At 44.1% G+C, this 13,010-nt stretch overlaps 1 protein-coding gene across 1 annotated transcript; it reads right to left on the bottom strand.

Annotated features, from left to right (window-relative positions):
* Positions 1–5,443: 5,443 nt before the first annotated feature.
* On the bottom strand, positions 5,444–12,902 carry Tex43 (testis expressed 43). Its single transcript, XM_036204265.1, has 3 exons — positions 12,443–12,902; positions 9,898–10,006; positions 5,444–5,755 (listed from the first exon to the last, which is right to left on the bottom strand). The coding sequence occupies exons 1-3, from the start codon at positions 12,526–12,528 to the stop codon at positions 5,546–5,548; spliced, it is 405 nt and encodes a 134-aa protein (XP_036060158.1). The 5' UTR covers positions 12,529–12,902; the 3' UTR covers positions 5,444–5,545.
* Positions 12,903–13,010: the final 108 nt, after the last annotated feature.

Here is a 13,010-nt window from a genome sequence, read left to right as displayed (position 1 = left end):
TCAGTTGAAGTTAGGCCTGGCCGTGATTTCCTGCAGAAAACTGAAAAGAGACTCGAACACAAAGACACATATAGGCAGCTAATTGAAGCCTTTTTCTCTAGAATTAATTAGTACTCTATATGACCATTATTATCTTAACAAAGTTTAAAATATATATATCTTGTAAATTTTGATATAAAATTCATACTTTAAGAAAAGTTTAAAGAATCAGAATAGAATCAAAGAATTGAGATTAGTAATAGAATAGTCCCTTAATTAATTTGGTTTTTCTCCTGTCCCATGTCAGAAGATGGCTCTTTTTTTCTGGTATGATACAGAGAGTTTTCATTTTCCTTTTAACATGCTTGAGTTTAAAGGAGGAGAGAGCCATTCTCCAACTCCAAAATCAGCTTGAAGCTTTAATTGAACTGGGACTACAAGAAGACTAAGAGTATTAATTTTTTAGAGAAGAGCAGAAACAAACATTTAGAAAGATTTATGAAATTTTGTAGATGATATATACCAATAGGCCATTTTACTCTTTTTCCTGGGACAGATGATTTGTCTCATTTGTCCAGTGTTCTTCAGATTCCTTAGCCTTCATTCTCCTAAAAGACAAAAACAAAAACCCTTCCCCAAGACTAATTTTGGGGAGGTCCCCTTTTGGCAAGTTACATCTGATTAAATGAAAAGGCATGTATTAATGTGATAAGTGAGTTTAAACTGGATGGTCATGTTGGTTGATGAACTATCACCTCCTCTAATTAAGAGGTCTCTCTTGTTCAAATCGAACCTTTATCAATTTTGATGGTACCCACAGCTTATCTTCTCCTGCAGAAACAAAAGCAAAACCTCGTGCCCAACGTAACACATACTCTGGTTTCCATTCTGAGGTCAGCACATCCTTGAAGTATATAGGCTGATTTAATTCTGTAGTTTTTTCTATTATCCAATGGTTCCTCAACTCTGTCCCATGCATTCAAGGCTGCCATTTGACATAGAATTAGAGTTTGCATATCATATAAACATTGTGTTTGTACTGCAGCATATTGGCCTTCACCAACAAGCTGATCCTGGAAGATTTGTATACCTCTATCCCTACATTGTTTTGCAATGTTTTTAGCTTCCTCTTTGAACCACATTTGCCACAGAAGCTGCTGTCCAGGTTCCAGAACCGCCTGTGCCAGCTCCTGCCAGTCCTGTGATATAATCCTATTATAAGTGGACCAGGAGTTTAACATTTGCTTTACATATGGAGAATGCATGCCATAAGATACTATTGCTTCCTTAAACCTTCGTAAGTCTAACATTTCAACTGGAGTCCAAATATTTTGAATATTCACTTGACCAGGTTGCTGTTGTATGGTTACCGGATAAATTAAGGGTGATTGTGTGAAAACAGGCTTTCTTTCTGTAACCTTATAATCCAATCCTGAAACAACTTCACTGTTAATTTCTTCTGTCTGAATCTGAATTTCTCTATAATTCATTTTAACAGGTTTAACAAGTTTTTCTAAATTTTTTATCCTGGCACTTGTCTTTTTAAATTGTAAAATAAGAATAAGAAGAATAATAATGTACATAATTCGATCAACATTAATCTTCTCATATAGTTGTTCCATTACCATACTGCCTAAAATTTCAAACAAAGCCCAATTTTCTTCCAGTGTACACATAAAACCCATTTTTTTTAATGTGGAAAAAAATCTCTTTTAAATAATTTCCTTCAAAATATCTAATAAGCTTGAATCCAACTGCTTCAATGTTCTGGTCTGAGCCCAGTCGCGCCTGGGCTCCGGCTTCCTTAAGCTCCGACCAACCACGTGCGCTGGCGTTTCAGCCAAAAGCAGCCTATCTGCAGTTGCGTGTAGCTCCTGCAATTAGCGGTAGCTCCCGCAGGCCTGAGTTGTTTGTAGCACCGGCTTTTTAAGTAAGTAACTCCAGCTGCGGCTGTAACCACCCGTAGCTAAGGCAGGTTGGGCCTGAGTCCTAAGCTGAGTTAGGCCCAGGTTAGGCCGGGGCTAGGGAGCCGGGCCCGCCCGGGCGGGAAGCCAGACCCACTGCCAAGGCAAGCGGTTTTTTAATGAATTCTTGCCACGTTGGGCGCCAATTGTAGATGTATCCGGCTTGTTAAATAAGAAACACAGAACCAATTGCAGAGTTAAAAACCACGAGGTCAGAGCAAGAGCGGAAAACCTTACCCTCCACTGCTTCTGCGGTTCCTCCTCTCCGCAAGAGACCTACTTCTGTGCGTCCTGTCTATTTAAAGGCTTTCTGTTCTCCTCCCTCATTGGTTGTAACCCAGCCACATGACCTCCTCGTCACTGCCTGTTTGTACAGACCTCCAGGTCTTCTATGGTTGGTATTGAGATTAAAGGCATGTGTCTGCCATGCTGGCTGTGTCCTTGAACACACAGAGATCCTCCTATCTCTGCCTCCCAAGTGCTGGGATTAAAGGCGTGCCCCACTACTGCTCAGCTTCTGCTCTGGCTTGCTCTGACCTCAAGGCAACTTTATTGACATACAAATAAAATCACATTTCAATACAAATAAAATATCACTATATACCTCTCCTGCCATCTGTCAAAGAGCTGGTAGCTCCCTGCTGTGTGGGAAAACCAAGCCCAGCCTCCCCCATCCCGCCCAGGAAAGAGACTAAATTACGGTTTGTTCAGCGTGTCCTGATTCCCGGCACACAGTCTAGGACAGGCTAGCCCACTCGGAGTAGAACTTGTGGCTATACCCTAAAACCCTATAAATGTCAGTCTCCGGCTTTCTTCAGTTTTGTTTGTTTCTGAAGCGGTTTTGAAGACTCTGCTGCAGGCTCACCATCATGCTACACGGCCACTCTCTCTCCTAACGCAGCTCCTCGTGGATTTTGCAGAGATCCCTCTCTCCCTTCAAGGTCCCATCATCACGCTGTGTCCGGTGTAGCTCTCCTAATTGCCCTCCCGTTTAGGGCTGGATCGTGTCCTCAAAGCCCCATGGCCACAATGCTCTCTCTCCTAATAAAGCTTGCTCTGAAGGGTCATTTTGTGTCAACCCTTTTTGGTATCTCCGATACTTCCTCATTGGTAACACGGGTGTCACCTAGGAAGAAGTGTGCCACTGTTCTCGAATCTGCTCCCCCGCTCGGGGCAGGCTTGGAGGTCGTTCCTGAAATTGCTCACAAGCCACTCTTGGTTTCTTCTCACGGCCTCTTTTGCAATGGTGTGTAGAGAAGTTTAAGCTTTAAGGGACTTTCAAGGACACAGGACTACTGTGGTGGGAAGGTCACAGGAGCCCAGGAAGAAGGCTGCCAAAACTCTGCCATAGGAGCGGGCTACGGGCAAACTCAAGGCTGATTTTCTGAAAATCCACTTGGACACTCAACACTGCAGCTGGATGAGGGGGTAGGCGTGGGAATGGGGTGAGGGGAGATTAGATGTCACTAAAATAGCAAGCTAATAGTAGTAAGAAGCTCCACGTGGAGTGGGCTCTAAGGAGCCAGAAGTTGCTACAAAATGTTTTCTTTCTTTCATTTTGTTTATTTATTCTTTTTGAGACAGAATCTCACAATGTAACCCCTGCTGTCTTAGAGCTCACTATGGACCAGGCTGGTCTCAGATTCGCAGAGATTCTGCCAGCCTCTGCTTTCCCAGGGCTGAAATTAAAGGAGTGAGCCACTATGCCCAGCTACCGTATATTTTCTAAAATAATCTGTTCCTATCAAAAACTTTTGAGACATTGGAAGAAAAATTAGGAAAGAACAATTTATATATTAGAAAGAAGAAAGATAACAGAACCTGCCAGGGTGAGCTTTGGCAGGTAATTCCTTCCTAGAATCCTTTGTAAATATGTTTAGAAACTAAGAATACTGATAATGCGTTCCTGCCCAACCCTGTCAAAAAAGGAGGGAGGAAAAGAGTAAGGGCACACAGCAGTGGATTTCTAGGGAAGGAGGTAAAACTCAGGTGATATAAAGGGAGGAATAATGGAAGAGGAAGGGTTACATAGGGTGGGGAATGGGAGGTCACAGAATGGGGAAGAAAGGTAGTAATAACTAACTGAACAACCTTTTTAAATGCTACGTGGAAGCTGTGCTGGCTTGTCCTGTATCAAGTTGATTTGCAAGCTAGAGTTATCTGAAAGGATGGATTTCAATTGAGAAAATACTTCCATAAAAATCTGGCTGTGAGGCATTTTCTTAAGTGTGATTGATGGGGGAGGGCCCAGCCCATTGTGGGTGGCTCTATCCCTGGGTTGGTGGTCCTGGGTTCTGTAAGAAAGCAGGATTAGCAAGTCAGAAAGAAGAAGCTGGTAAGCATCACCCCCTCCATGGCCTCTGCATCAGCTCCTACCTCTGGCTTCCTGCCCTGTTTTGAGTTCCTGTTCTGGCTCCCTTCAGCGATGAACTATGATGTGGAAGTGTAAATCAAATAAACCCTTTCCTCCCCAACTTGCTTGGGGTCATAGTGTTTCTTCTCAGCAATAGAAGCCCTAAGACAGAAACCTACTGTAGAAGCGTGCTAACATATATAAACACACATATAGAAAAGGAGTTTAAATGGAGGTCCTCTCTAATGGGAACAGTGCCTCTGCCAGACACCACAGGTGATCGAATAACCCAGTTCCAAGTATGGGCGACCTCTTTCCAAGTTGTTGTCCAGCAAGGTCCCACAGCCACCTCTCCTAATATTAAACCTGTTGCCTTTGTTCTAAGTTGCCCTCCAGAAGTGGATAGTAAAAACCTCATACTTGAATCACAGGACATGGTGAGCTTGGTACTGAAGCTTCATCACAGCTGGCTAGCTTTCTGAGTCCTGGGAGGGTCGATGCGTGCTTCCCAAGAAGAGAGGTAAGCAACAGTCTTACCCAGTTATGAACCCTGTAAGACATGCCCACTGTTGCTACAGTGGAATATATGCCATGGGGGTAAGCAACCTCTGCCCCCAACTTCTTACCTTTATAGCCATAGGTTAGTGCATCTTGTAACCCTCATCAGAGAAGCTTCTTAATACAGAGACCCACAACTGGTCAACGTGTAGAGAATAAGAGACTATGGAGCTCATGTATTATAAATAGGACATCCGTACCATCTCTCCTCTCCCTAACACTCAGATCAAAGTAGAAGATGGGGTGGAGAGATTGCAAAAGCCCGAGGATGTCTGCTGCAAAACAGTCTTGGCCGGACATGGCGGCTCAGCTGCACCCACGGACTCACAGTGGCTGGAGCTGCATGCCCAAGGCAGTAGGCTGGGCCCATCGGTTGCTCTTTACCCACCCGGAGTGAAATGGGGCCAGGAAGGCAGTTTCCTTCCACTCCTGCTTGACCTCGGATAGCCTCAGAACTGATGCCCTTTCCAAAGCTTCGAAGATCTCTCTATATTATGCTAGAGACTTATTATCGTTAAACAAATTAAACTTTTAGGCAAAATGCAATGAGCTCAAATTAAACATCAGAACCGAGAGAGAGGGCAAGAGATTGAACTACTTTATCATTTTATTCTTTTTAGTAGTAATGGGGGTTAGAACCCTGATCCTCTTGTGTGTTGGGCAAGTGATCCACTACCCCCAGGTCAGCCCATTAGATCAGTCGCCTCCTGAAGCCATGGGAGATCACGGTGCTCTGGTATCTGGAGAGAGGCGAATGCAAAGGCATGTCGGCAATCTTTATCTCTGGTGGGCCTTTCTTCATGATGACTTTCCGATCTTCCCCATGGCAAAGCCGCTCACTATGACCCCAGAACAGAGAATCTTCCAAGGGGCCAGCATAGATCCCACATGCATCTGCTTGCTAAGAGAGAAAATACTCTGCTGAACAGCACCAGACATTATTTTCATGTTAGGTTTAAAAGACTTTTTCTTTTCTTCCTCCCCACCCCAGTGACTATATTAGAATGAATTACTAATGTGGGTGCTGAGAATTGAACCCAGGTCCTCTGGAAGATCAGCCAGCACTCTTATCTGCTAAGCGATCTCTCCAGATCCCTACCCCTACCTCTACCCTCCTTTTATTTTAAAGGAAGGATCTCACTAGTTAGTCTTGGCTGGCCTGCAACTTGCTATCTAGACAGGGCTGGCCTTGAACTCACAGAGATCCTCCTGCCTCTACCTCCCAAGTGCTGGGATTAAATGTGTGTGCCACCATGTCTGGCTTTTTCTTTTCTTTTTAATTTTTAAATTACATTTATGTAAGTGTGTCGGCATCTAAGGAAAAATGGAAAGGGAAGAATAAGCTAATAAGAGTATTAACAGTGTGAGCATGCTGTTTCATTTCATTCTTTTTATAGTTCATGGTAACTGCTTAAGGTAGAACTCTGCACACACACACACACACACACACACACACACACACACACACACAGAGTCATGTAAAAATTGTTGGGAACACATTAAACTACACTGTAAAAGTGAAATACCCTTAAAATCGCTAAAGATCCAGCTGAAGATGTCAGCTCAGTGGTACAGTGTGCTCAGCACCACAGGAAAGCCTGAAGGAAAACCCTCACACCCAAACAAAAGCAAAACAAAACACAGGGAAAAGAGGGGCTGAGGAGATGGCTCGGATGGCAGAGGCTGTCAGGTCTAATGACCTGACTTCAGTCCCTGGGACCTACATGGCAAAGCAACCAGAGCACACACACACACTCACACACACACACACACACACACTTACACATAATAAGTGTGGTAGTCTTAGTCTAAATGTAATCGGGCCCCATAAACTCATAGGGAGTAGCACAGTTAGCCTTGTTGGAGTAAGTGTGGCCTTGTTGGGGTGGGTGTGGCTTTGTTGGAGAAAGTGTGTCTCTGTGGCGGGATGCTTTGAGGTCTCCTTTGTTCAAGCTATCCTCAGTGTGGTACACAGTTTGCTTCCTGTTGCCTGCAGATCAAGATGTAGGACTTTCAGCTCCTCCTTCAGCACCATGTCTGCCTCGATGCATTCCATGTCCTGCCGTGATGATAATGGACTAAACCTTTCAAAATGTAAACCACCCCAGTTAAATGTTTTCCTTCAAAAGAGTTGCCATGGCCCTGGTGTCTCTTCATAGCAATAGAAAGACAGAATGAAACACACTTTTTATAACAACAGTGAGTGAGCTTCTTTAATACACTCAGTTTTTCCAATTTCAGTTCGTAAGGTTTGTATCTTGTATTTCTAATAAGTAGTTAAAAGTAGTGACTCACCGTGCAATGCTATTCATTTTTTCTAATTTATTTATTTTTAGGTCATGTGCATTGGTGTTTTGCCTGCATGTATGTCTATGTGAGGGTGTCAGATCCCCCTAGAACTGGAGTTACAGACAGTTGTGAGCTGCTATGTGGGTGCTGGGAACTGAACCCAGGTCCACCCGAAGAGCAGCCAGCGCTCTTAACCACTGAGCCATCTCTCCAGACTTTGCAATGCTATTTATTAAATATTTATCAAATTATGTAAAATAAACCCCAATATTAAGACTGAAGAAAAGCCAGTCACAGTGGTACACATCTTTAATCCCAGCATTTGGGAGGCAGTCAGGTGGATCTGAGTTATGCTGTGGGCCGCAGGAATATATCGTAAGAACTCAGCTGGTTATGGCAAAGTCACTACCTGGAGGGATCAGGGAATTCCTCCAGAGGAAGCCAAATCCCAAGGAGGTTTTGGTGTTACTTAGCTTGTTATATATCAGCTGTATTCTGTTATGAAAATCATGTGTGCCTTCATAGTTTTCCCAATTGACTTTTCCCCTAGAAGGGCTAACAGTGTGGACTGGATGTACACATTCCAGGAATTTGGAGAACAGCCTCAGGAAAGGCTTTCTCTGGAATCAGATATCTCCCTTAGCCACTTTCAAGGACTACAGGAAGCACCACCCAGGGGGCGCTCAACTTCCAAGAACTAACAATAACAGCCCACGTGCAAGTCTCCTGACTTAAATTCCACAAGGAGACACCGCCCAGGTGGGCGCCCAGCTTTCAAGGACTAACAGTGATAGCAGCCCACATACAAGTCTCCTGACTTAAAGTAAAGTGCACAAGGAGACACCACCTAGGACAGGTGGACATTAAGCAATAGCTTTACACGATTTAGCTCAGACCCTCCCTTTTATATACCGGGACTTCCAGGGCACAGGTGGGAGAAGAGAAAAGAGAATGGAAGAACTAGGTGGGTAAGAACTTGAGAGGAACAAACTGAGACGGGGAAGAACTAGATTGAAGGACTAGAAGAGAGGACTAGAGGAATGAGATGGAAGATGAGGAAGAGCCAGATGGGGAAGTACTAGCTGGGTAAGAACAAGGTGAGGCAGAATCAAGACGAAAGAATTAAGATAGAACTTAGAGGGAGCAGTAGATAAGTATAGAGAGAAATCAGGCAGGAAAGGAGCTAGGCACGAGAACAGAACTGAAGCTGTGTATATAGGATGTTATGCCAGAGGAATTAAAGCAAGTGGACTATAGAGCTTATGGTGTGCTGAGATTCTATTTTCCCAAAACAGTCCTCGCCGTTAGTAGTTCTCTCCCCTTGAACCCCTGGGATGTATAATATTGAAGCTGGTTCCTCAATTATTTATTATACAAGAGAGTTAGAGGCCAGCATGTCTATACGCAAATTTTAGGACAGCCAGGAATATACAACAAGGTTTTAACACACACACACACACACACACACACACACACACACACACACACACCTTAAAATTGAAGAAAGTGTTAATAATAAGTGTATGTAGACTGGCATTTCATACCTGTATTTTAATTTCTTTCGTTTTTTTTTTTTTTGTTTGTTTGTTTGTTTGTTTTAAGTATTAGGTAAAAACTCATATTCCAGGCTGGGTGGTGGTCGTGGTGGTACACGCCTTTAATCCCAGCACTCAGGAGGCAGAGGCAGGTAGGACAGCTAGGGCTACACAGAAATACCCTGTCTCCAAAACAAAAAACAAAAACTAAACCAAAACAAACAAAACCCCCCATATATCTCAAGGAAAACATAACTTCTTTTATTTTATAGCATTGTGCATGAGCATTTTTAAAGGAAATAATTGAGCCATGTTTTATAATTTATTTTATCCCATGTAAATATAATTTCTAAGACTTCTTTTTGTCTTGCCAAAACATATTCCTATTCAACATTAACTATTCTATTGAAATTTCAAATTATTTATACTATAATACATTTTAACTCTTCAATGAAATAACTTACGGTGGCTCATGTCTGTAATCCTAGTACTGGCGAAGCTGAGGCAGGGGGAAAGCCATGAGTTTCAAAGCCAGCTAGGGCTACATAGTGAGTTCTAGGAGAATCTGGGCTCCAGAGTTTGAGACTCAGTTTGAGAGGGGGTCGTAGGAAGAAGGAAGAAAAGAGAAAGAGAGGAGGGAGGAAGGGAGGGAAGGAGGGCAGGGAAAAGAAGAGATCTATAATGGTCAATCTGAATTTGGAAAACGTTTTCAAATTGGCTCGTAGCACTGAGTGGGCAAGTCTTAACCTGCAAACCTAGCCCAACTCTTCCTATGGCTCTCTCCTTGAATAGTCAGCATCATCTAAAAACAGAACTCCTGAACTGAAGCTTCACTGCTCTTGACACCTATGCCTGCTCAGCCTCCAACATTGCACGGGAGTGTGTGACCTCGAATGCTGTCACCTGTCCATTTTAAATTTGCACTTGGGTTATTTTTGTTTACATGCATACGTGAAAATACATGAAAATGATTTTTTTTGCATAGCCATACATATCTTAGAGATTATACTAAATTGGCTTTAGTTTTATTATCATGTTTAGTTTATTTAGTGAGCCTGTGTGTGTGCACAGGCCAGAGGACAACCTGCAGGAATCAGATTTCTCCTTCCATCCTGTGGGTCACAGGTCAGTCTCAGACCGTCAGGCTTGGTGGAAAGCACCGTTATCTCTAACAGCCAGCCATAGGCAGGCATTAACCTGAATATTTGTGAGAAGATACCTGCAGATTCACATTCCTGAATTTCATGTTTTCTTTCCAAGGCATAACGTAACGTGATGGGAACATGCCTTGCTTTATTGAGAACCGTGGCAAGTGAATGTCATCACACCTGAAGGTTAGGAAAGGAGAAAAGAGATGGAGTTAAATTGTGCCCACGTCATTCTAAGATAGTGGTTCTCAACCTGTTGGTCATGACCCCTTGGGCAGAGGAGGGCGGGGTGTCAAACAACCCTTTCACAGACGTCACCTAGGACCATTGGGAAACACAGACATTTACATTGTGATTCACAACAGTAGAAAATTGACAGGAAGTAGCAATGAAAATAATTTTCTGGTTGGGATCACACCACCAGGAGCTGTATTAAAGGGTCAAGCGTTAGGAAGGTTGAGAACCACTGCTCTAAGAAATGGATGCAGTTGTGTTCATCACATCCTGCACCTGCAGGACAGAGAGAGCCGTGCTGCTGAAGTGCATCGAACAGCAAGCCAGCCCTTTAAATAGCTCAGCAGCCAGCCAGCCGGGCATGGGAGCTCAAGCCTTTAATCCCGACAGTTGGGACAAAAGAGGATTGCTGCGTCTACATATTGAGTACTGGGCCAGCTAGGACCAGAGTGAGACCCTTCCACAAAACAAACAAACCCAATTATCACCAAGATCAAGTCAGGGCTGGGTATGTGTACCCTAACTACAAATGTACACACAACCCTCTGATTTTGATTTGGTGTGTGTGTATGTGTGTGCGAAGATGCCTTTCGGAGGCCAGAAGTGGGCATTTGAGCCCCTGGAGCTGGAACTAGAGGCAGTTGTGAGCTGCTCAGTGTGGGTGCTAGGAAATGAACTCCGGTCCTCTGGAAGAACAGCAGCTGCTCTTAACCACTGAGCCATCCCTCTAGCCCTACAGTTTAGTTTAAAGAGTGATTATAGTACACCGCAATTTGCTTCAGACCTATGAACTGTCCAAAGGAAATATGCAGCCAGAGAAAAGAAAAGGAAGGAAGGAAAGACTAATTTGGATTCTGGATTTATCCAAGCTCTATATTTAAGTCAGGCTCACTATCCCTGCACCAGCTTTTCTCTATGGAACATCAAGCTTTCTCTATAAATGCTAAGGAGAAGCATGTGGTGGTGGTTCAAATGAGAATGGCCCCCATAGGTTTGGATGTTTGAATACTTGGTCCCCGGTAGTGGAACTGTTTGGGAAGGATTAGAGGTTAGGCTTTGCAGTTTCAAAAGCCCTTGCCATTCCCAGTTCTGTCTCTGTTCCTTGTGCTTGTTTATGAGATGTGAGCTCTCAGTTTTAGGACCATGCCTGCCTGCTGCTATGCTCCTGACATGATGGTCATAGACTAATCCTCTGAAACCATAACCTTCTTAGAAACTCTTCTACAAGTTGCCTTGGCCATGGTGTCTCTTCACAGCAATAGAAAAGTAGCTAAGACAGAACTCAAATTTCCTGTGCTCGTGTAGGTCTCAGACTGCACAACAAATCAGCAACAGAAACCCCAGGACTCACTGAGAGTCGGTGGTACATACCTGTGACCTCAGCCACTTGGGAGACTGAGGCAGAGGCCTCACAAACTGCCGACCAGCATGGGTAATTGAAGGAGACACTGTCTCAGAAGGGGGAGGAAAGACTGTGAGTCAGAGGGGATGGAGGACACGAGGCAAACATGGCCCACCAACTCAACTAAGCAGGCCTCACACAGGCTCAAAGACTGAAGCAGAAAGCACAGGGCCTACATGGATCCTCATCGGGTCCTCTGCACGTTATGGTTGGTGTTTCTGTGGGACTCCTAACAGTGGGAGCAGGTGTATCTCTGACTCTTCTCCTATTGGATTGCTTTGTCCAGCCTTGATGTGAGGGCTTTGGAGTGGAGGGAAATGAAACCATGGTCAAAGTGTATTGTGTGAGAGGAGAACCTATTTTCAAATAAAATAAAAAAAAGTCTTCAGCAGAGATGACTGGGAAGTTAAGAGCGTGTGAATATTCTGTCATGAGGACAGGGGTTCAGTTCCCAGCACCCACACTGGGCAACTGCCTGTGGTTCCAGTTCCTCCCACATCTAATACCCTTTCCTCGCCTCCAAGGAGACACACACACACACACACACACACACACACACAGTGCTTACCCATAAACCCATGCAGATACATACATACATGTAATAGGTTTTTTAATTAAAAAAAACAAAAACAAACAGAAAAGTAACAATTTTAAGGGGCTGACAAGGGCAGGGAATGCAGTTTAGGTGGTAGAGAGCTTGCCTAGCACGCATAAGCTTGGGTCCCATCTCTAGCACTTCTTGGTGGTGCACAGCAGTATCCCCAGCACTCTATAGAGGTAGAAGCAGATAGAGTCCAAGGTCCTTCTCAGCTATATAGGGAGGTCAAGCCAGCTCAGACCACATGAGAGCCTGTCCTGGGGGTGTAGCAGGGCAGGCTGATGAGACTCAGTGGGAGAGCACCTGCCTAGCTTGTGTGAGGCCCTGGACTGTGTCTAAGACAACACAACGACCCACCATCCCAGAACCCTGAGGTCCTCACTTATTGGCAGGCTTAGATTCGTTCTCTGCTGCACCACTGTCGTCCAGTTTCGGTAAAGCGGGACAGGCATCTTTTTCCAAAGCCATCGCTGGCAGCAATGACAGAATTCTCACTTAGAACCTCATACAGCCTAATTCTGATGAAACTGCTGCTGCTGATGTAACAATCATCCTGCTAACGCCACAGCAACCCTTGGGAGCCAGGAATGTGCAGCTCAGAGCTATTTTCAGTGTGTCTGTAAGTCTCTTCATGAAAAACATTATTGATTAGAACATGAAAACACTTGGAGACCCTGCATATTTTACAAACACAGGAAAACATTGTTGGATTTGAACCTAAGTATACAGTTCAGTTGGTGGTATTCGCTTAGCAGGACTGAACTTTAGGTTCAATTTTTAACACTGTATAAACCAAGGGTGGTGGTGCAGGCCTGTAATCTCAGCACTTGGGAGGAAGAGGCAGGAAGATCAGATATTCAAGGCCATCATTGGCTACATAGGGAATTTGAGGCCAGCCTGGTCTATATAATGAGTTCTAGGACAGCCAGAGCTACATATTGAGATCTTAT

Source organism: Onychomys torridus, chromosome 13 (assembly GCF_903995425.1).
Source record: "Onychomys torridus chromosome 13, mOncTor1.1, whole genome shotgun sequence".
In the NCBI taxonomy this organism is placed as follows: Eukaryota; Metazoa; Chordata; class Mammalia; order Rodentia; family Cricetidae; genus Onychomys; species Onychomys torridus.
The sequence above is the reverse complement of the archived record's forward strand: the minus strand, read 5'-3'. Positions and strand labels throughout refer to the sequence as shown.